At 38.4% G+C, this 24,915-nt stretch overlaps 1 protein-coding gene across 2 annotated transcripts in view; it reads left to right on the top strand.

Annotated features, from left to right (window-relative positions):
* Window positions 1–24,915, top strand: part of LOC127476644 (BEN domain-containing protein 5-like) — a 906,516-nt gene that overhangs the window by 204,049 nt on the left and 677,552 nt on the right. For both annotated transcript variants that reach the window (XM_051799779.1, XM_051799772.1), the window contains exon 4: window positions 12,636–12,730. In XM_051799779.1, the coding sequence (XP_051655739.1) occupies window positions 12,636–12,730 (95 nt within the window). The remainder of the gene's footprint in view (window positions 1–12,635; window positions 12,731–24,915) is intronic.

Raw genomic sequence — 24,915 nt, 5'->3', positions numbered from 1 at the left:
GCACTGACAATTCTTATTGTGAGAGGTCGTCCCAGGGGTGAAAGAAGCAAAGAGAACTGAATTGCCCTGGCTTTTTCACAAGAAAAATCTGGAATATGCAATGGTATCTTTCTTTGGGAAACTTAAATATATATTGTAAAATGAAGTCTGCCACAACATATTCTGGTGCTGAAATAACCATTTTAGCTCAGATAGAAATCTATTAAGATTAAAATTAACCTTAAAACCCAGTTGTGGTCAGCAATACCAAATTCTTGGGAACAGAACTGCCCTGGTTTTGAACTGTAATTTACTCTGCTAATCTTGAATTTATAGACAGAAATTTATGAAATGCAAAGAAAACACTTTTTTAAACATCAAAACAGATCTTTTAAATTTACCAGACCATTTCCCAGGTTTAAATTTCATGCAGATATAAAGGATCATAATTTTTTTACCAATCCTAATACATAAAACAGGTCTTCTTAGCAAAAGTAACTAACTCCAGCAATTCAACATAGTTACCATTAATGTTTGTAATGAGACCTTTTCTTTTCCCAGCTGTGTTTTAGCAGAGTTTTTTTTTTAATAATAAACATACTGTTAATGTGATTAAAACCTTGAAGCTATTTACATATGAAGCTATTTATATATGTTTATATCTGAATGTCTTTGCATTTCTCTGCTTGTTTGCTGTTGGTAAGGACATAATGCAAAACTACTATAGTTACCACACTGAAACTCAGCAATAAGATCATCCAAGCAAATGTCTAGAACAATGTTATTTTAAAACGATCTATAAGAATTGTTCAATAAAGAAAATGTTCCTTATATGTATAATTCAGCTTTATCTTTATTGATTTGTTCATATTTTTAATAGGTTTTAGAATTGTCAGTGTTCTAGTAAAATATCATGTAATATGGTTTATTGTTAGGGTAATAGAGTTACAAACTTGGACAAAATTTTAATCTATCCTGCAAGGCTGTTGTTTTTTGGGGTTTTTTGTCTTTTTTTTCCTTATAAGCATGCTTTTTTAAGCCAATTATTTGAGGAAGAAAAGACTTAAAGCACGAGCTGTAAGGAAGAATATGAGAAATAGAATTGTTCTCTCCGAAAGAGGGGACCCGACTGCCATTCATTTTTGGAAGATGGGCATTTTTTAACAGGGAAAAATCTTCCTGGTCTCATTTTTGTGTCAGCATTTCATAAGAGCTGCCATGGCATAGACAAATAAACAATGCTACTAAAACTGCCTGTATACATATGGAGAGCACAAGTGCTACTTCATGTGAAAGGACTATTTAACTACAGATTAAATAGTTTAAATAACTGTTAATAGATTCAACTACAGGTCTGAGTCTGTGGTGTGGCAGCCTGTGTGTGTAGTGCTGGGAGTGTCACTGTGGAAAGAAGGTCCCCATCTCAGGGAGTCTTTGGGGGCCAAGTTTGTGCTCGGTGCTGTCACAGAGAGGGGATGACTCAGCTCTCCCACTCTGGGGATCTCAACAGCTGGGGTGAGAGTGAGCTATTTAGATTTCTTTCATTTATGCCAGGGAAATCCCTAATGATCCAGAACTAGGGCAGTGCTAAGCCATGTACTTCACCCTCTTGAGACACCCTGTGTGCTCCTCTCGCAGCTGACATCCCAAATCTGAATCACCATTTTATTTCTCACAGTCACATTTACAGCTTAAATCTTTAATCCTGGCATGTCTGAAGTTCCTGTTGAATTCAGTGTCAAACATGAGAGGACCACAGAAGATCATTCTCCCATGCAATGGGTGTTTGTGTTTTGTTGACAGGGCACTGTCCCAGTTTTGAGGGAAACTTCTCATTATTTTTGAAGCTCAGATTAGCATTTTTTATTTATTGAAAGTTTCTGCTCCTGCCACGTAACACCCATTTTGATTTTGTTCATATTTTCCTGCCTTCTTTGTGATAAGTGAGTTCCTTCTGCTCCCCATGCCTGGCCACCAAACTGGTGTTTGCAGATTTTGCCTCTGCAATACCTGGTTACAGGCTGGCTGTGGGAGCAGTGTCATGATGTGATAACTGTAGATTTAAGTAAAATCAAAGGAAAACTTGTCATGTGCACTGCAGTAAAAATAAATGCAAACTGCATTAGTGTTTTGGGGAGCTTAGAGTTTAAATGATACTCTGGGAAACAAGAGAGGATCAACTGTGATTAGAAGTAAGGGAACTTAGAAATGTCTTGTATCTCTGATCACAAATGGTTTTTTTGCTAATAATTTGTGTCTTCTGCTGTTATGATTTTAAAAATTCCAGGAAATCTGAAAGGAATTATATTTACATATGGTTTCCAAAAAAACTCTTGAGTCTTTTCCAAAATGAAAAAATTGAACAACATAAAGTGTGAAAGATCTTTTGCAGCATTATGGTTAATATTGAGATGCTGTATTAAAATACTGTGTTTGGAAGCAATGTTATCAATTTGTACGTTTCCCCAGAAGGGTTTTCAGCAACTTTGAATCTTCCATCAAACTGGCATAATAAAGAATGCAGAATTTACCTGTTAAAATGCACAGAGCATTCATAGTAGCCTCGTAGCAGCCTGCTGTTACTGTTGCTTTGCTGAAGAATAAGCAACCATTTAGAGATGAAGTTTTCTCTGCCAAGAGGGCACTTTGAAGCATATTTCTACACTAGGTTTAGGAAGAGATCTGAAGGAAAATCAAATCTGTATGATATTGAAAGGGGCTTTGGTCATACATATGATTTCTTTAGAGAAGATGTTCAGCACTGTACCATATTTATCTCTTTTTGGAGTCTCATTTTTGGTGGAAAATTACCAGAATTTGTGCTGAGACTTGCTTAGTATCTGAGCAATTTTTCTTCTAACTCAATATAATGTAATAGTTTCAGCAAAGTATCATATACTCTGTACTTCAAAGCCAATAAATATGAGCGATCCATTTTCAAATTCCTTTTATTCATATAGCATTTCAGATTGATTTACATAAACTAACAAAACAATATAACACTTAAAGTTGATCTGTAACAGTAATAAAAACGTTGCTGCATCCCAAAGCTGCAGAAACGTCACTTCCAATCTACAGTGATCACTTACTAAGGAAAAATTGTGCCTACGGGATTTTGGCAAACCCGGCATCTTTCTCCCATAATGCCAGGCTGCCTTAAATCCTGAATCAGAAATCTACCCATATTCAGGAAGAAAGTGTGAATGTTTGCTTAACTTTAAGACTCTAGGAACACTTAAAGTGAAGCTAAATATTTATGTGTTTGAGAGCTTTTCTGAATACAAATGGTTTTTTTATCCGCCTTTAAAGCTCAGTCAGGACAAAATGGAAGTTTTACCTCTGGCATTTGAAAGCAAAAGGACCTGACTGGCTGGACTGATGTTATACTGCTCACCCCAGTAATGATGCTTTGCCATTGCTGGGCTTTTTTTTCCTTTTCCAGTGCCAAGGAGGAATGCCAGGGAGGATGCCACCTAATACAACACAGGGCACGTTGCTTTAAGACATTTAACTTTCCTGTTGAAATCCTCCCAGTTCTTTTGTTTAGCTGTTCTGTTCATGACACTGCCAAAACATGTTTATTCACATGCTGTGAGTCACCTTTGCAAACAGACAGAGATCAGCATTTGAATCTAACATTCAGAGTTTTCAGCTTCAGAATGGGATTTTCAAAGCTGTGAGTACAATTCATATATCCCCTTACCATTAGGGTTGGTTAATGCAGTTCTGAGATCTTACTCGAAGTGTCAAATAGACAGGTACACAAAAAATAGCAGGAATTAGATCAGATTTCCTTCTGCTTACCCTTGGGTTTTCTTTTGAAGCACAAAACTTGGAATAATCTGTTAGTACATGAGTTAGACACTTGGAGTAGAATTCTAAGCAGCAAAAATTGAAAATACAAGAAATAGTGCTGAAGTACTGTAGAAATCATGGACATTTTTTTTCAAATCAATACCTCAAGCTACTGGTTGTCAATGTTAAGATTCCAATGTACACTAACATATTGATTACATTTTCTCATAGAAATCAGTGAATTGTGCGACTGTTGCAGTATTGCAAAAGGATTAAACTGGAAAGAGCAGAAAGAATTTTAGCTCTGCTTTAGAAATACAAGGGCTTATTAATTTTGCAAAAGAAAACTAGAGAGTACATGCTATAACAATATCCCTTATTTTAATGAGATTGATAACATATAGTTTGTATTTTCCCACAAAAAAAGGTTGGTGGTTTTTTTTCATCAGCGCTGCAGCTACTCTAGTAAGGATCCAATTCAAATTCTCTCTAAATATAAAGGAGCTGTACAATATGGGGAAACCTTTATTCTATTACTATTCAGAACCATGCATGGAAGAACATAGAAGGTTCAAAGGTTTAATTGTAATAGCAACTAAAATGCCTGAATTAAATAAAAAAAAAAAAAAGAAAAAAAAGAAAAAACCAAGGACCTCCATGAATAACCTGGACACAAAGCCCATCTGTGCCTAGTTACTAGAGAAGTAAATAGAGAGGGTTTACATTTGCAGGCTGTGATCCCAATAACATAACCAAGACCACTGGCAGTAATAACTAGAGGTTGTACACATCAAAATGTCTTTGTTTTGTAACCCATCAGAGAACACTGAGGCAAACACATCGGTGCTGGTTTTGAGCTCTCCCATATATCCTGTCTTTCCTTCTATGTGTTATCATCTCCTTCTTTTCCCCCACAGGTTTTTCCCACAAGCTCCAGATAAACATTAGCTTTTAACTGTGAAAAATGCCAGCTGCAAAAATCCAAAGTAAACAATTGCTGGAAAAGCTTCATCCAAATCTCTCCCTTAACAGGGCTTTCTTTATCTTCCTCACAAGGACTTACACTTGAAAAGGCTTTTTCATTCTCATCCTCCAGCCTGGGTATCAGATGGATTGCTGCCTTTGTGTTTGCATGCTATTTAAATTGTGATTATTACCTTCTGTGTGTTCAGGGGTTGAGCAAAATCATGATCCATACAAATATCACTGCCACTCTCTCATTGTCAGTGCCACTGTCACCTGCTGCCTTGCAGGATTTCTGGGGCAGTGTTCAGCACTCCACCTGCATACTTTAAGCTGTACATCACTCTGGCATCCATCACCAATGTCTAATTTGTTGGGAAGTGTATCCCTTGTTGGTAAGGGAGGCTTTGATTCTGGATCTCAGGCTGACTTGCACTTTATGAAGGGCCCAGAGGAGCAGATGGTGTGGAGTGAGTAGGGTGCTCCCACATGAACTCAGTGCCCCTTCATGCTCAGCCCTTCAGTGGCACACCTTATGCCAGTGCTCATAAACATGGTTTTTTTTTTTTTCTTACCATAGCCCCCTATAACAATAATGTGGTGACTTTTCCTGGCCCTTTCCCCTTTTTCCAGACTGATCTCATTGTTCTGAGTCCTCCTGTGGGCCCTGCACCACGGATGGGATTTGGGCCAGAAAACATTTCGTTGAGAGCATTATCTTTTTGTGCCACCAAGAAGACGTAATTATTATAACCATTTCAAATCCTACAAAAACTTTGCAGCATTTCTTCTCGCTGGATAAATATTTTCTATTAGGAAAAGGAAAATGTAAATCTTTTCAGCTGCTTCCTCTTGAGAGATGTAAGATATCCGCAAATTTTGCTAACACATTCCAGAACAGCCAGCTGTTACTATCCACCTGCAGCCATAATATTGATTGAAAAGAATATAGAACCTAAACATGGATAGCTTCTGTAATTATGGAGAACGAGTTTAATACATGATGCTACTTCAAATGTCATCTGGCAATGGCTGTAGCGTGGCATGGAATGTATTAGGAAATTATCTAGCTAGTTGAGAGAAAGTCTCAGTGAAAGACCATGCACTGTTTCTTTATATTACTGATTCCTGAAAATATTATCCATGTATATGAAGAAAGGCAATGACAAGACCAACAGGGCTCAGGCACCTGTCAGTTTTCCAATAAAAAGTTGCTCACACATTCCTGTAGCTCTGCAATTTCCTGGCAGTGGAACTAGAAGCGGCTCTTTTGCCAAAACCTGCATATATATGAAAAAATAGGAAATGGAAAATAAAAGCACCTTTTTTTTTCCCCCCAAGCTGATTAAAGAAAGATGCCTTTGTTATTTTTACAAATATTTTGACCTTTTGCTACAAAGAATGGAAAAAAAAAATTGGCAAGAAGGTTTCAGCTTCAAACCTGTTTGAAATACCTCTGTAGCCTGGTTATATGCCCTGTCAGGACTCGTACTATTTTCTTTTTGATGAATCAACACAATCCAATATATGTCTTGTGACACATTTGCAATTCTATTGGAGATTTTGGCCCAAGGGAGCGTGGAGCAGGAGTCACTCTAATTACACAACTGCTGGCTTTCCAAAGGGATATTTCTGAGTTTTCAGTTGAAAGTTTCGGATTATTGATGTTCAGATGAAAAGTAAAAACAGAAAGCTGACTTATGTTGGCAAGGGAACAATGTTGTTATTCTGTTCAATAACAAATTTGCCAGTTTTCCACAAAAGATTGAATGGGAAAACTTGGAGTGACTCTTGCCCTCACAATTTTCAAGTCCAACAGGTCGCACTCAGAAGCCGGATTAGTGGTCAGTCCATGGCATGGCATTAAACAGGGAGTAGCAATTTCTCTGTAAATCCTTTTGTACTCTTTCTGCTGCAAGATGTTCTTCTCTACAGTTTCCCCCTACCCTAGGCCTAAGTGAGGTAACACTGGTGTTGACAGTTCCAAATGGGGAACACTGCCTTACCCAGGTGTTACTCCTCCTGTGAGTCTGTGCTTAAGCATATTAGTTTGAGGGCAAAGAAGGGACTGCCAGAAAGGACAGAGAATCAGGCAAATGCCTAAACTAGGAATTATTTTTAAAAGTATCTTTTTGTTATTAACACAGAACTACACCCCATTAACTGAAAAACACCAATACAGCTGACGGGTGCTGGGCCGGCACGAGCACCAAGAATCTCTCCAATACACAGACAAGTACCACGACAAAGTCTAAGCTAATTTTTTACTTAGCAAAGCAGTATATCAGAGGTCTTACTGTATTAAAATCCTTTGAGTCTCATTTTAACTTGCTAGACTTGAGCATTCCTCTCTTTCAAGTAACTAAATGAAGAGCTGTACCGAGGGGAAAAACCCCAGTAACTCACAGTCTGGGATGCATTTGCTGCATCAACTTCCTGAAACTTCCTTATGTTGTAAAGGCTCCACAATTTGCAGTTAACAAGACACAGGTGCAGCTGATGATGAGGCCAGTGGAGCTCTCCATGGTCCCCAGCATCCTCCCTCACTAAGTGAGTGTTTGTGTTCCCCTCCCGAGCATCAGCAGGATTTGAAAGCTCCTTCGGCGAAGAGAAAAAGGCTAAATGCTATCAATAGTAAAAACTTTTCCATTTGAAAGGACAAATTGTTCCTACAAAGGGAAAAAGAAGTCAGGAGTTATTTTAAAACGTTAGCGGTAATGAATGATTTAAATTTGAAAAGGTCAGAAAAAAACGTGATTTGTAAGTTTTCATTGGGGATTTTGCACAGACCTGGCTGTTATATTGCTTGTTTTCTTCAACGTTGATAACAGTTGCAGGTGACACTTTTTTCCTTTCCATTTTGAAGTCCCTCCAGTATAATTTATTTTTGTACAGCTTTGTGTAAGGTGCTTTGTCAGGAAAGATCCTAAAGACCAAATACCAAAATGCAGCATTTTTTTGTGAGCAGGCAGCAATCCCGTGTTGCCGGTTTCTCACATTTATAAATAGTGTCTCAAAATCTCACAAGTCATAGGGTTGGCTTGAAAATTCGTTTTTCTTTTTTGTTTGGGTTTCTTTCTTTCTGTTTTTTTCTTTCTTTGCTTTCTTCCTTTTTTTTTTCTTTTTTTTTTGTAATGGAATGCTATTCTGAAGTAGATCTGCCCCTTAAAGGAGTTCCTTACATCTGTAACATATATATCTCTTCATAAACATACATAAAGGTACATGTATAAAAGAAAGGCTTTTTAAAAAAAGAAGGAAGGAAGGAAGGAAAGGATAACCATGATTCTTGACAAAGGCAAGAACCCATCTCACAAAAAGGTGCAGGTTTCAGGAATTCACAAAACACTAATATCTGAAGAATCTGCAGGAGAGGAAATCAAGACATCAAGCAATATAAGCAGAGCAGAGCCCCATGTTATCCTGCACCTTTGGATCTTTAATGTTTATTCAGAGCACAAGAGTTCAGACTTAATTTCAGCTGAAAGGTCTTAATATTATTACTTAGTGCCCAGTTCTCTTATTTTGGCTGGTTAAATGTAGAAATTGTTCATGCCTGACTTCAAAGAATTGGTCCCCAGGTACTTTGGCAGCTTGTAGTGAAGTTTGTGTCATACCTGTAGAATTCAGCATTGTCCACTGAATTGAAATCATTATGCTATTAATGTTAAATGTATTATATAATTATAAATATTTAATATGTGTATGTTACATCAATATTAAGAACACCCGACACTTCCTACTGCAAACCCTGTTTTCAGCTAGTTATAACTTCTCATACTTGTAATGATTTGACACAAAATTTTCCGTGCCAGGTGTCTGCCTCAGGCAGAATTTTGTGGTGTTCTATGGTGTGTTTGTTTTTTTTCCCTTCTTTTAATGTCAGCCAAAGGAACTCAGCTATTTCTGTGAGAAGCCAGCCAGGGAAAACCATGCAAAATAAACCTGGCAGCCTTTTTGAAGGGACCTGGTGCATCCTTATCCTGGGGGAAGGCACTTAACCTTTGTCAAAGGTGTGACTTTCTTTGGGATACCTGCTTCAGTTGGTAGGTTCAGATGGAAAACCTGCCAGGAGGTGGGTGAACAATGAATGTTTTAGAGATTACAATTCACCTTGTGCTCCCACGGACCTGTGGGAATATGATGCTCAATATGACCATCCCCACTCAATGCTTTCAGCTCCAAACCAAAACCACTCAGATGTGTGCTTGGCCACCAAAACAAGAGCAGCTCCTTCCAGCCCCAGTCAGGAAACAGCAAACTGCTGGTAGTAAGAAAAAATATGTGATGTATTTCAACCATCTTTTCCCCTTTATGTTCATGGTTCATCTTTATCCTGCTCGTGTTAAACACACTTAGCACTGAATACCTATTTGTGCTTTTAATTCCTGAAATAGGTTTGCAAAGGACTATTGGGAAAAGTAGATTTAATCGTCAAGTTTTAAGGCTAAAGGCAGGACTAAGCTTTTCCTTACTTTTATCTCTTAATGGTTTTAGCAGCAAGATACCTTCAAATTCAAACTTCCTGCACACATTATGGAAATAGGAAATCTTCCTTTTTCTCTTGATGGGTAGAACATACCTGCCTTGCCTCATGTTCTCCAGCATCTGTCTCGGATCTGGCAGCCCACGCACAGAGCCTGAGACTGCAGCAGTTGCCTTTCCTCATGCTGTGAAGCCACAATCCATCCTGATGCATCCCTCAAGAGCATGGTTTTACTTGGTGGTGTCCCAAGAGGCTGTTTTACACCATGCTTCTTCCACCTACCCAGAAGTTGCAGATCAGTTTGTGAGAATAATGCAGTATGTTTAAGATTTTATCATAAAAGAAGTGAAACCACACAATTGTGATTTCTGGTAATTCAGATATGAATATTTTCAGTTTGAATATTGCTTCTCTTTCGGTATTCAGAAATGAATATAATTTAGTTTGAATATTTCATCTTTTAGTGATATTCTTACCCTACAAAATACCCAACAAGCATTTTTATAGTAAAAATTTCCACTATTTCTCTCTGTCTTGATGCTCTGGAATTTGCAAGTACATTTAATCCAGGTTTTTTTTCCTTAACATTTCCTAAATTCTTAAATACTCAAAAATGAGTATCTGAATTATATTACCTATTAAATGACACCCATTGTACATCTCTATAATTCATAAAATCATACAGAATAGTGACAATTTTCTTGGGAAAAAGTGGTTTGACGGGCACAGTGTTTATCTAGTCCTTTTTCCCTTTACAGTGCACAGTCGATATAGACAGAAACGAGACCAAGAATTAGATTTGTTCAGCAAAACTTTGATTGCTGTATCACAACCTTTTTATTACAGCCTTCAGCTCGGAGGTGTTTGCATACCTTATTGAGCAGGCTGCATATTTTTGCAGCGTGTGTCTGCAGCGTGTGTCCTGTAGTCATTACATTTTTGCACACTCCACTGCCTGAGCTGCATGAACTATTTTAACTATCACCGGGAACACTTGACGGAGTTCAGCTGCTCATTTGAGCGCTTCGGTTTGTGTGCTTTATTACTCCAGTGGTGTGTGTTGATAAAGTTCTGCTCTGTGCTGTTAAATTTTTGGTTCTGCCGCTCTCGCTCCGTGCCACGCTGGGAGAATGGCACGCCCCGCTAACTGCTTCCTCCGCGGCGAACACGGGCGCTGCAAATGGTAGAATCTGCACTGTTTTGTTAAATGAGCTGCATATTTTTGTTTTTATATACATTGCTTACCCAGTTGTGTACATTTGCCCAACTCATTATACAAAATAAGCTTGATTGGAATAAGAACATTCTCTACCAGCTGTCTGCTCTGAGTCAGTACGCAACAAAATTAGCAACTTTCTCTTTCCAACAGTGACATGATTGCATCCAAAGTTTAAGGCAATTGGTTTGGAGATCTTGTTTGTTTCATTCACTCCATGCAAACATCAAGATTAACAAACCAATTTGTTGCGACTTAATTTGTTTTCACAAATATGAACAGAGTTAAGTAACAGAGGAAAATCTGGGCATTCTAATACAGGAAAATGCTTCCACGTAGAGCATGAAATGTGTAGAGACCTAAATACCATTCTCGAACTTAGAGCCATATATTGTAAACATGAGATGATGGAAAACAACCAGAGACCTCTCGAGGTGGATATTTCATCAGATAAGCAGTATCCTAAATACTTAAAATCGCAAACATAACGTTTTGTAAACTAAGTGCATGTTTTCATCTGGAGTCGTAAAAATAAGTTCATCTCATGACCGTTGGAAAATCTCAAAATATATGAAACCTCATGTGCAGGCACCTGTAGTTTCCTTATTACCTTTGGTGCAAAATTGAATTAACATCTTCAAGAAAGTGTTTTTCTCAACTTGCTAATTTTTCAAGTCAGTTCCAGTCAAAACTACAGGTTATTTTTATTTTTATTTTTTTAATTAATTTATGGAGTTCGCACACATGGAAGTTTGTGCTCCCATTTACAGAATCTTCAGCGCTACCTTACCTCGAAAAAACTTGCTTAATTTTTCTTGAGTACAGAGCTAATTACTCAGTGCTATGTAGTTTACCTGGCTCCCTACCTGCCCCCCATATCAGTGTAAATGTGCCTGGTTCCTGTTGTCCTTGTCCCACTGCTGACTGCTTTCACTTCAATCCTATCATTCACTGTTGAGCAGACTGCCTGGAAAGTCCAGATTGGTTTTTGCAAAGTTTTACAGATGATAGTTTAATTGATCTTATCGTTTCAGTCAAAATTGCCTGATTTTAATCAGTGACTGTTCAGTTCTGAGGCTTCTCATGAACCATTATGTAAGAATGCGAGCATTACAATAGGCTGTTCTAAAAACAAATGTGTGAATATCATTTTCGGTGGTCTGTCTTCACTGCTACCTGTGAAAAAGAAGTGTAAAGAGAGAGGCAGAAATTGAATGTATCAATATATCCTGGACTGTTATATAAAAATTACTTTAGCCTTCGTATTTTGTTTTGTTCTGTGTACATTAATATCGGGTATCAAGAGAATGTGACAAATGAGGAATACTGCCTTTACCATCTGAAAAGTCAATGTACTACGTGAGATGAGCTACATCCAATTTAGATTTTCTTAACAGAAACAGAATAAGTAACTTTGTGTAAAATGACTTAGAGCAGACAGATGGTAAGGAAGAAGGTTTTGTCTCTGTTTTCTCTTGTCTTTCCCCTGCATGAATTTCCTTTCAGTATCAGTCCATTACCCTTAAAGAAATAGGGCAAGAGGAAAAGGCCTCAAGTTGTGCCAGGGGAGGTTTAGGTTGGATATTAGGAAAAGTTTCTTCCCTGAAAAGGTTGTCAAGCATTGGAACAGACTGCACAGGGAAGAGACTGAGTCTCTGAGATTTAAAAGATGTGTAGATGTGGTGCTTAGGGACATGGTTTAGTGGTGGACGTGTCAGTGCTGGGTTAATGGTTCCACTTGATGATCTTGGAGGTCTTTTCCAAGCTTAGTGATTCTGTGATTCTACCCTAGGATTCTATGGAGCAGTTAGAAGATTTTCATGAGGACTGATACCCCATCTCCCAGCTTTCCACCAACCTCTACAGTGTTCACTGCAGCAAACTGGACTTGCTTTACTGTTTTCAGATCTGAGCAACCTATTTCTTTATGTGGCTAGGATACCTACTGAAAATCAGCATACTAAATTAAAAACATACATTTCATGTGCATCAATGCAGTGTAAAACAACACAGACAATTTAAATACTTGGAACAGGCAGGATATTGATCTATTGAGAGTAACAATAATTCATAAGACACACATCTATTTTATATATTATCTTTGTATATTCTTATGCAGCTGGTATAGGCAGCACATATGGAAATTCTTTGAGATTTTATACCTGATCTCTTTTCTTTTCCTTTTTTTCCCCCCAGAGAGTAATTTTCAATGTTGTCAACTTCAGTAAAACAAAAAGCCTCTATAGAGATGGGATGGCTCCGATGGTGAAATCTACCAGCAGACCAAAATGGTAAGTTTTACTCTCAAAGACTTGCTTTATGAGATAAAAGTGTTGTACTTGACACTTGTAGCAAAGCCCCTGTGGCTTAGGGGCACCTTTACATAAGAGTATGAGAGATTTGATCCTGCAGCATTGTGAGCACAGGCTCTCTGTGGAGCAGATGGATAGTCTGAATTCTGGAGGTCCCTTCCAGCCTTGCTGCTATGGTGTGTTGTAGTGCCTGGTTTCAAGTAGCATCACTGAATTGAAGTCCATTCAAGCAAACTGAACAGTCAAGGCTTGGGCCAAACTGTTTTTCAGTGACTGTCCAACGGTGAGGACAGTCCCTGTCCCAGTTTTAGGCTGTATCAGCTGACAGTCTGCCCCAAAGCTTGCAAACAGTTTGGGAGATGGACTGGTGGCTGGACTGGTTCTGAAAAGCTGCTTGGAATTGCTCTCCCTGTTTTGGGGTGGTTGGAGTTTGATGGAGGAACGTGAGCTCTGCCATGTGAGTTGACCTCACGTGAGTGAGCGATGCCACTGTCTGAGACAGGAGGCCAAACAACCTCCTCATAAGCTCTATAATAAATACAAAATGGAAAGGCATGTGCATATTAAACACGTGAATACCCATATAGATGGTACATTTTCTCAAAGCAAAGGTAATGAAACCTCTCCTGTGAATAATAATATGTAAATCTGGTGAGTCCAAATGCGTGCAGGACTCTCAAGAATTATATGATTTGCCTTTGCCAGGAGACTTGTTTGAATATGGATAGTGAGGTTAGGCCAGAAGTGTACAGTAAGGGATTCTTGTCAGCCTTCACAGCTGCTGCTTTTTATTGGTTAATTAAGAATACATTTAATCAAGCTGGACATTCCCTGAGCCTTACAAATATATCTTTCTTAAATGCTTCAACCGCCACAAAATTTCCACTCACAAGATGTTAACTTTTGGTGGTTGTAAGACCTTTGTTATTGTGTGGCTTCCTCTTCATGTGGCCAGCAGAATGTATATTTGGCTTTTTGTCTAGATGTTAAGGTCATGTGGACAGAAGAGCTGTCTCTCAGTACAGTTAGTGGATTGAGTCAATTCCAGCTCGATAGGAACATGTAATAACATTGAAAATTAATTAAAAAAATCCATTGCGTTTAGTGTTTTTGTAGCAAAAGTCGTGTTAATTGTGTTTACCACTTAACTTCAGAAAAATCTTTTGGGGCATTGCAGGGCCACATTTATCAAGCATACTTTAATCATCTTTCAGAACCTTTTCCTTCTCTCACTGGGGTCTGGTATTTGCAGCTAAGTATATTGTGTTTTAACTTCATCTATAAATCAGATATTGCTTTCATACAAATTTTATGCCTTACTTTGGTTTCAAATTAAAGTGTAAATCTTACAAAACAATGCAAAATGGACTTATTTTTTTAGAACATATAGGCTTCTCACTATTTTTAAAACAGATTTCTCTTCCATTTCCCCGGAGATCTATTTATTTTTGTGTTTTATATTTTTAGAGGTTGTATTTTGCTCCCATGAAAGCGAGGAATGAATAACATTGCCTGGAGCCAGGCACAGTGTAGGCAGCAGGTGCTGAGCAGCTTCCTTTTAGAGGGCTACTACCATACTTTAATCCTGTTTCAAAAATTCAAGATGTAATTTTTTTTTCTTTAAAAAGATGATTATTCTATTAAGATATATTTTTTTTTCTAATAGTCTGCATATGAAAACATCTTGCTCGACTTTGAAGGTGCACATTAATTCATACTGTTATCAGGGACCTTAGTGATATTGGGGTCTACTCAGTATAATTTTCTGTCTTGACGTTAATAGGATTCAGGCATGTGTTTTCCAAGTGGGAAAACATACATATTATTTTTGGATATGCGAGTTCTATTAGGGCTGTCTTCCATTTGGATTATGCCTTTCACAGTTACCTCTGTATCTGTTTCCATGGCATTCTAGTGAAACCTGTAAACAAAATTTTCTCCTCCTCTGTTTGCTGAAAGAGGATTTGCTGGTCCTTGCAGGTGCTAATGCAGCACACAGGTGGTTGTGGGCCTTGAACACCAACAGGGCAATATCCAACTGCATCGATTTGATCCCCTCTGATGTTTTGGATATATTAGTCTTGGGAGCAGTGCTGAATCATTCAGTGCTGCAAAAGTGCTGAGCTTTACACGAGGGTAGGAAGGTGTGGAAGGAAACTATTGAAACTCTCCACCTTATATTGGGATTTATGTCAGCGTAGCAGTTTTAGTGGACATAATGTAATTAAATTAGAGAATGATATATTCGTTACGAAAAGCTGAAGAAACACTAAATGTTTTAAAATCAAGTTAAAAAGGACAATTACCAGAAGCCATGGGCTCCAAATAGTCTGTAGGTCAGCCTTCATTTCTGAACTCCTCTGTATGAAATATTTGAGGAGTTTATTATTGTGCCTGCCTGTGGAGACACGTGTTCCATACCCAACTTCCTCTGGCCATGCTGATAGATGCGATTCTGTGTCACACATAACTAGTCCACTCCACTTTTTATATAATCAAGTTTGAGTTTTAGAGGGATAAAGTGTCCTTTTTGCATTTGAGAGATGTAGGAACACCACTCCTCTTAATAACAGATACCCGAGAGTTACGCCCTTTTGATTTATATGAGAAAGTTCCCACTGCATTCAGGCTAGAATTTGACCATATTGCTCACAAACCCCTGCATATCAACAGTAGATTGGCCTCCAGAGACTGAATTTTAATGCTTGTTTTGAATGTGGTTATGCAAACATGGCTCCAAGCTCTGCAACGTTTTGTGAGTTTGATTCTTGACTGTGGAACAAATTGCTGCCAAGTGCTCTTGAAGTAGAGAGTGTGTCAAACAGAGATCAACGTTTTTGACCTGTATTCTCTTGCCCTGTGGGGTAAGATCTTTAAATGCAGACAGCATCAAGGTTCAGCTCAGTGTTACTGATGTAAATGGAGTATATCACTGTCATCAAAGCACTCTGTGTGGACACAGATGTTCTGCTGTTGACATATTCTTCTCTTTTGAAGTAAGGCCAAACGTTTCCAGTAATGAGCTACTGGAAAAGAGGAAGCAGTGTGTTGAAGGATGGGGAAAAAACAGGTTTCATGGTAAAGAAAAAAAGATTAAAAAAAAAAAAAAAGAAAAAAACCCCTGAAAAATAAATTCTGATAAAAATGTTATAGGTTGTCCCCACACATGGTCACGAACACTGAATAGTGCAGGGTTGTGTTTGTTGTATCAGTCAAATTTCACTACATTCAATCACAGCTCATATATAGAAATACAGCATTGTGTCACACAATGTGATATCAGTTGCTTTCCACAGCAAATTGGACAAGATGAAATTCAAGATTTTATTACAAACCAAGTGAGTGGTCCGTCTTTGGTCACTTTAGCGCTTTGCTTAAAATTAGCTGGTTGTTCAGATATATTGCACTGAGATTTTAAAGAATTAGTGTTTTTTTTAAATCAAAAATGAATATATATAATATATAAAAACTCAATATCATGGAGACCTGTTCAGATTTGCCTGTGTCTGGGTTTTTTTCTGTCTGTTCAGTAGAAGTGAAAAATTTGAAGGGAAGTGGATCTGAGGACATTAAATTTTTGCTATGTTTGTGGACTTTGTACTATAATCTTATTTTTCTTTGGGGCTTCATTTAAGTGCAACATTATTTTGTTGCAGTTTCTTAATCCTGATTTCACACTAAAAGCTCTGTCTTTGGAAGGTGTAAGTAAAGCCTACCATGTGGCCTAGCAGTGGAAGCCCAGCCAGGTACATATACCATACTATTATATTGATTGCGTGAAGTTTTACAAGTTTCTCAAAGTTAAATAGAAGAGTGAGTTGTTCGAGAGGCAGCAGATTTTCCAAATGATGAAGTGAGCAAATATTCCCTTTGGGCAGAGAGCAGCTATAACTCTTGATTATTCAGTGTGAGCATTGCCTCACTGGGGACATTAGTTTTTCAAATTGTGCTAATCTTTTAAAAGTAACAACTGGCCACTCATCACCTTAGGTATTTCAGCAAGATCATGTGCAAAACTCTAATTAGTATTTATAGAACAGCAACTCCTCCCAGTAGAATAGTAGCAGTAGCTGGCAAATATCTGGTTGACACCTGTTAAGTCTTCAGACATCCATTGTATTTTATTCTGCATTTCAAATGAGCAGAGAGCAGTAGGTGAAGTCCCCATAATTAAGGGATAAAGGATAATAAATAACACGGCTCTCGAGTGGATGAACACGAGGTTAAAGGCTGTTCTGCAGTTGCGATGCTGTGTTACAGGAAGTGTTTGTCTGTAAGTAATAATGCTAGCTAAAATATTATGGAGCCTTCAGCACGGGAGCGAGGATTTATGTCTAGATTTACATGTGTTTTGTTTATAATGTCAGATTTCAAACTGCTTCTTGGCAAAGCAGCTGCTTTCTTCCCTGTCTTTTATCTCACTCATCACTGATGGCTTTTAACTGGGTAGCACTCTTCCCCAGCAAGCACTCTGCTACCTCTGTTGCTATAACATCTACTGTTAAATACTCACAACACATTGCTTCTGAAGTGGTTTTCTTTTCCAGTAAACCTGGAAGTACAGAAAAACTTCTGGGTAATTAATTCAAATTTGAATCTGTATGTAGCTTGGTAAATATTGTCATGATGAGGAATTTTGGTAGACATCAAGAAAAGCAATGTAAGTTTTATGAACAATACTCCCATATGTTCCATTCATCAGAAGGGGACAAGTCTGAGAAAATCTGAATTTTGAGTAGCTAAAATGTGTTGCTTCTTGCCAAGTTTCTTTAACATTTGTGTCTACAATGCAGTGTTACAATCACTACCATGTCTACCAGGCTGCATTATACATTCAGAGACTTTCAGCAGCATTTTTAGTATGTATTTATATATCTTTAGCCATAAGATAAGCTGTTTGTGAAATGAGCTGTCATTTGTGGTGAAACAGTTTGAGAATAAAGAACTAAATATATATATAGTTTGCTAATCTGAAGGACTATAATTTCTTACTATGAAATATGTAGTGGGCTAGGGTTGGTGATAACATCACCTGAATTTAGGTAAAAAAGATGAACAAGCTGTTATCATTGCCTGATTCCTTCCTTGGCCCATTTTAAAACTTTGGCTACTTTCTGAAATTTGTTTCTTTGCCAGTTTTATAATGTAATATGTGCTTGCTCTTGCTTTCCTAGGGGATGTGTGAGAATGCTTTTGGAGGTTCATAAATATGTCCCACGGCAGAGGTGTGTGCTGGTGCAGCCTTTGCCAGGTGCAGCTCTGGCTCCTCAGAGCTGCTCCCTCCCTCATCCCAGCACAGCTCTGCACAGGAGCACCAGGCTGGCAGCTGGCCCAGGTTAAAACTAAACTTTCAGAGAAGGGCAAGAGGACTTGGTCTGGGTCATCACAGAGATCCAAAATCAGCTTTATAGGTCCTACTGGAGGTTAAGGGGGATGGGAATCAGTGGCTGAAGCAGGGCTGTGGAATGGGGATAGCAGCTGCCAAGAAAATGCCTAGAGAATTTTCTGTGCAACCACAGCCTCCATTTCAATAACTTGTAGCATTTTATTTGGAGAAAACAGGGAGAAAGATGTTGCAGTGTCGACCTTTTGAAATCCCCCATTGAGTGAAAAGGAGAAGTAGTTTTGTTTTGGTCTTAGTGTAGCTCTTTAGAAGAAAATAAGATCTTTTTAGACAGTTTTGAGGTTGGCGTGTATTTTAAAGTGAAATAACTGCCTCTGAAGTCAATCCCTGGGTAAATTAATGTTTGTGTGAATCTTGTGAAATAACAAAAGACACAGATCTAACCACTCTACAAACCTATAAAAGAAACACATTCCCTTTCCCTTTCCCAGTTCAGCAAAGGTAGGTATTCTTTGGAATATAGAGTAGGTTACATATTACTGTTATCAACATCAGCTTTTGTGGAAATGGGCAAGAGGTTATATTCTGCTGAAACAAAGTATGAGTCAGGTCCCAAAACTAATGTGCTTATTGTGTAGACTAAATGGGATTTGTGGCAAGAAAGTAAGCTACATTTTATTGGAGGGATACTTCGGTGAAAATTCAAGATGCATGGAATTATGTTGGAGAAAATTAAAAACAAAATTAAATTAATATAAAAGAAGGCAAATGAATTTTAGGATTCAAAAATAATGAAGGAGGTCCAAAAGACTGCTAAGCCATCATTTAAAAACCCTAGCTGTTTTATATGTATGTGTGTGTTTCCTCATCATTTATCTGACTGATCTTCTATAAATCAATTTATTTAGATTACAGCAGAGTCAAAAGGCCCCAGTCAGGATCAAGACTTATTGTGCTTAGTGCTGTGGAAACATATAAACAGACAAAGTCCTTTCTCAAAGTTGTGAAAATTTTATGATTGATTTCAGTAAGAGCAAAGTTAGGCCAATACTGAGCACTTCTGAAAATTCCATCCTTAAAGATTTATTCCAAGCAGTAACTGTTTAAAAAATGACATACTGCTTACATAAGAGTCTAAATATTTGATGGTTATAGTATTTACATCTAAAACACCAGAGGCTATGTGCTTTAATACCTCAATCTGTTTCCCATATACTCTGTCAACATGAGTTCCCTGCATTGATTGAGGGCACTCTGTGATCCCTAAGGTTGTATTCATGAAAGGTTACCCCTGGTACTACTTTATTCATGAAAGGTTTGAGGCACACAGGAAACAAATGGGGTTCTTCCCACTAGGTGCCTTTTGGTCATCTATAAATACTTAATTACTGGGGTGCTGATGAGGAATTCAAAATCTTAAAAATGTACAGTGTGAAAATAGTTCCCCCATCGCCAGAAATTTGCAGTTGGGAGATTTTGTGGCAGTTTAAAACAACTGAATTGCAGGTTTTTCCTACTACAGACCATGGTATTGAGTTTAATAGCTGCAAAATATGACCAGAGCTGTGCATTATATCTCATCCTGAAACAGGTCATTCTCTTTCCTCAGGTGATGGGCATTTGGTGGAACTGATTGCATGAAAAGTGTTCACAGAACTGGGTCCCTAACCTTGACAGGTTTAAAAAAAAAAGTACATAAAATTGAAGCTTTTTTTACCCAAAATGAGCCTGTAAGTTAGATAAATATGGGCAGCACTGAGCTCAAAGCAGAGTCAAACTACCAAGAGGACATTGCAGCTTTTCATTGCAATTTTATACTTTGGACTAATGGAGCGAAGCAGAATGAAAATCACCTCTGTTAAGAATGGCATTTATCAGCTGTAAGTACTTAGTAGTAAGAGCCCTACACAGACAAAGCTGAGTGTCACCAAGAAATGTACTTGAAAATCAGACTGTTAACACAAGACTACACAAATAAGAGCCAAAAACTGTAATCAGAAAATGTAACATCTCTTTAAGAATGTTTTAATGGTCTGAAGGGTGCTAGACAAGTTGAATTTAACAAGATGTAATAACCTATGACATAATATAATTGAGAATGCACCAGGACGCAGCACAGTCAGGTTAAATTTTGGCTTTCCTTCACTTAGCCTTGCAACTTTAAAGATCTTTCAACATAGGGTTTTAAAAATACATAGTACTGTTTAAATTTACATATGACATAAAAGCATAGGATGTGCAATACATCAGAAGTACAATTCTAACTAAAGTTAGGGCTGAAACATCCAGTGTAATATTTTGAAATGTTTTTTTGAATCATTCACAACAACATTTTTATTCATTTGCTGTCAAGAAACAATATTGAATGCAGAGGAAAAGGTAAGGGGAACTATTCATTGTGAACTTCTGATCCAAGTGAGACAGTTATCAGGCCTTATATTTGAAGTGCCACGGTTAAAGTCAAAGCAATGAGTTCAATTTCTCTTTTAATAGAAGATAAAATAGAAGACAAAATCAGTTTGCTGTACTGTGGAAACTGAGAAAATAAGCAGTAAATAAGTATGGCAGGTGATAATGAAGGAACAGAACATTAAAATAATAGGTGCTGCATCTTGAACTTTGTCTCATGAGATTCAATAGTTGTATACAAACCTAGAAGATAAATCCCCAATTTTTATGCTGTGATTACTAGGGATAAGTTCTGAATTAACTTCTGTATGATATGGCACAAGTTTGAGAGAATTAAAATTTAATGATAATAGAATAGGGATAAGATCTTTCCTGCATCTTTAGATGCTGAGGCAGTGGTTAAAGTTTGTTTTTCCAACTACTTCAAGTAGGATTATTGAATTCTAGCTTGAAAGTGAAACTTCATCTTCCCGCTTCACTATATTAAACATCTCTGAGATTGAAAACCTAGCAAGAGCTCTCCTAGTGTGATTAGAAAGTATCCAATATATTTTGGCAGCAAATACTAATTCCAATCGTTCTGTCTAGTACTGCTCAGGCAGCACGAGGATAACTGGCTGTCAGATGCTTTGGGTAATGGAAAGGTGAGGCTCCAGGCTCTCTGTGGAAAGCTGGCAGCTTTGCTGACAGTTCCCTGCCTCTGGAAAATGAGAGTGCTGCTGAGGAGGGGACGGGCTGTGTTGGCAGCACTGGTTCTTGGCTGGAACAGCATCCCTTTGGAAACAGTGAGTCCTTAGTGCAGGTTTGAAGGAGACAGCGCCTTCATCACCCCACTCAGACACTCAGGTGTCCCTGCACATGTCCTCCCTGCTGGTGGGCTGCAGGGCTGCTCTTTGTCTGCCTCAGCTCTCAGGGCATTGGGCAGCTGGTCTGGAGAGTCTCCCCAGCACCTGTGACTCCGGGCTGGGAGTTGCCCACAGCACAATCACGCAGATGGGTGGCAGGTGAGCTGTGCAGGTGCCCCCCTCAGGGTGTGTCCCTGCCACAGGTGTGCAGGTGGTTCAAATCAGCCCCTCTCCCCCACAGCCGCCCAGGGCTCTGAGGCAGGAGGGGAGTGCTGCGTGTCCTGACCAGCAAGGGATTTTACAGCTCCTAAACCCCAGTGGCATGTGAGTTCTTACCTGATTTTTATCTTTTAACAGTGAGGTGTGTGTTGTAATTATTAAAACTGATGACAAAGAAGCCACAAAATATTTATTTCGGCTGGACTGCTTTGTTTGAAAGAAGGTGCCCCGTGTGTGCCCAGGCTGTGGTGGGGCTGTGCCCTGCCCTGGGGCCACCTCCCCTCAGGGGCTGCCTGTGCTCCCTTGTGCTGCTCAGGGTCTGCCTTGTGCAGTTTTCCAGACTTATTCTTTAGTTTTTCCCATTCTGTGCTCTTGCACAGTCACCATCAATGCTTCCAAGCCTGCAGAGAAAATGGGATGCTGGTGGAGAGAGGGTGTGGGCCTTGCTGGGTGCCCTGTCCCCTCAGAGGTGCCCGCAGGGGTGGGAGCAGGCTGGGGGTCTTTGCTCAGGTGCTGTTTGCCCACAAACACTGTGGCCAAAGGAGCTGTGTCATGAGAAGCCCAGTAGTGAAAAGAAAGTGCCCTCTCAGCACCTCAAGAATTAGGTTTTCATTAGGGATTGGCTGTAAATTTGTTAAGGACTTGTGCTGGGTAGCTGGACTTGGAGTGAAATGGTTTCAAATGGCAAAATTAGTAACTTCCCTAATAGGGAATTGCTGTTGAGAGCGAGGAAGGAAATGGTGTTTCTGTTTGATTTTTGTTTGAAGACATGAGCATTGTTCAGCCTTTTTCAGGTGCTGCTGTAAAAAATACTGTATTTATTCTGTGGAGAATTTCTTAGAATAGCTTATTGGAAGTGTGTGATACTCTTTAGCAAATTTATAGGAAGGACCATTTCAGCTCAAGATAAAGAACAGATTCAACTTAATAGGATAGATCTACCACAGAAAGAGATGGAGGAACATCCAAGTTAAAATAACATCCTGTGCCTTTTAGTATTTCATAAAATCCTCTCCTAATATTTTTCTCAGTGTATTTAAAAAGCACCAGTATCTCATAGTTTTGAGACCAACAGTGATATAATAATTTAGCTTTGATAAGGGAAATAATTTTTCCCCATCTGCTCCTGTACTGAATAGTTTGATGTTCTTATGGTTGTTTTTTTTAAATGCCATTCAGTCAATGAAGGGGAGTCATGCAGCATGTGTATTTTCGTGTGTAGCACTTTTTTATTAAGCATAATTCCCTGGGCTCTCCCGGGGGACTGTCACTACCCTGGGGGTGCTGGTGGAAAGAATTGTGATGCAAATCCTGCCCGGAAAGTGTTAGGCTTGTTTCTACTCTGTGAACTTGAGGAATGACTCAGCCAGGGGAAAAGTGTGGCTGCAGGTGTAATCAGAAGGGCTTTACCTTCAGGAGCAGCTTCTGTAGCCTAAAAGCAAAGTGAGTTAAGATAAGCAGGGAAGGAAACATATTCAGATTTGCTGGGTGTTAACCCCTGCAGGGAAAAGTCTGATTCTTGCTTTAAAAGGAGGAAAAAAGGGGAAATAACTGTTTGTGGACCAGGTGAAATGAAGGAGAATTGATTTAGGTAGGAATCGTGGATATAAGTATAGTTTCCTGTATAAGTTAGGAAAAAAAGCCTTGTGCTGTATGTCACGTTCCTCAAGAATACGTGGTTATATTAACTGTTACATTTTCTGTCTGAAATCAGGTGATTTAAAACTAGAAAATTACTTGCAATCTGAGAGCGATCACCTGGAGGAAATTTCCACAACAGTGGAAATTTCCCTCCCGGTGTGAGATACCTGTACATCAGAAGTTGGCATCTGGCTGTCTGTGTGGCTGCAGCCTTTGACAAGAGTCTCACAGTACAGTGAAAATGAGCAGAGCATTCTGGATTTGTCATTTCTAATACTCATCAACTTGTTTCTGTGTGCTTTGAAAGTACAGAAACCAATAACCTAGATGAATCATAAATGTCTGGGGTGGGTGTGTGCGTGCATGTTTGTATGGGGGCTGCTCCTTCAGTTTGATTTGCTTTCCTTTTAGTTTGGCATTGAATTCCAAGTTTGCACAAAGAGACTGGGCTTCAAAAATGTACCTGAACAGAGGAAGTGAAAGAGGGGATCCGAATGGCAAGAAAACAGTAGCCCAGAGTGAAATGTGTGACTGTGTCTGAGGCCTCTGGATACTGAAATTACAGAAGGAAATGAATAATGTGTTGACTGCATGTTCTTCTATATAGAAAAGTAACAGTCAACTTAACCATAACCAAGGATAGGAAACTGTATTTTAGTTCTTAACAGATGCTGCACAATAGAATAGAGTGTTTGCATTCACAGTACTGCCACTGTGTGGTTTCCCCTGAAATTCTGCAGGTAAGGAAAGCCATTCTCTAGCAAACTACCAAGACACTCAAAGTGTGTGGATGCAGGAAGGAGAGTGATGGTAGTGAAAATGGCATGGATGCATTTCCAAAGGTTTGCTCTTTTATTTTTCGTTTTAATTTCAGTTTGCCTTTCTTGAAGGAGGGATTTTCATGCTTGAAAAGTTTCTGCCTTCCAAAGATGGGTTTTCAGCCCAGTCTGGCATTTCAATACCTTAATATTTACAGTTGAAACTGAAGGTTTTTAGTCTTTGTTTCAAAAGTTGGTACACAATTTTAGGTTCAAACCAAATTTGTTATTAGAGCTTCTTTTTAATGTTTTAGTTCTTTGAAAGTACACTGCAGTGAGATAAAGATATATCTACTGACAGAATCTGCTGCTAACATAAATAAAGGCTGTTTGTGGCTTTAATTTAACTTGTAATTAATAAAAGCTATTTCTCTTGAAACCACCAAAAATGTGAATTAATGTTTAGAAAACCTTCTGGTAAGTGAAGCTGAGATACTTTATAGCAGATGCACAACATTTACAAGTATCACTAATATGATCTGCCTGACAGCGTGAGCCACATGCATGAGAAGTTAATGGTCACTAATGCCTCAATAAAAGCTGTTTATTGGAATATATTTTTTAAGATTCACCTTTAAGTACAGATACTTGATATTTTGAGTTTGACTTTCAAAATGTGCTTCTGTACTCCCTTCTCATGTTGGTATCCAAACATTTTTGCTTTGAGAGGGAATTATAAACAATTTAAAATATCACAAAACACTCTGATGCTAAATCAAAGATACAATTATTGAAGTCAAACTTAAAAAATTTAAAAATATAATTTAGGTCAATTTTATTAAACTATAGATATATAAAATATATATTTTTTTACTGTTCTAGACTTGAACATTGAGAGTTTTTGAACAGTACTCATTTTTTACCTTCACTTTCCTCAAGGCTGCTGAA

This window comes from Manacus candei, unplaced genomic scaffold (assembly GCF_025592945.1).
Source record: "Manacus candei isolate 608988 ecotype Guabito, Panama unplaced genomic scaffold, ASM2559294v1 h1tg000005l, whole genome shotgun sequence".
Lineage (NCBI taxonomy): Eukaryota > Metazoa > Chordata > Aves > Passeriformes > Pipridae > Manacus > Manacus candei.
This window is presented reverse-complemented; position numbering and strand designations above follow the sequence as displayed.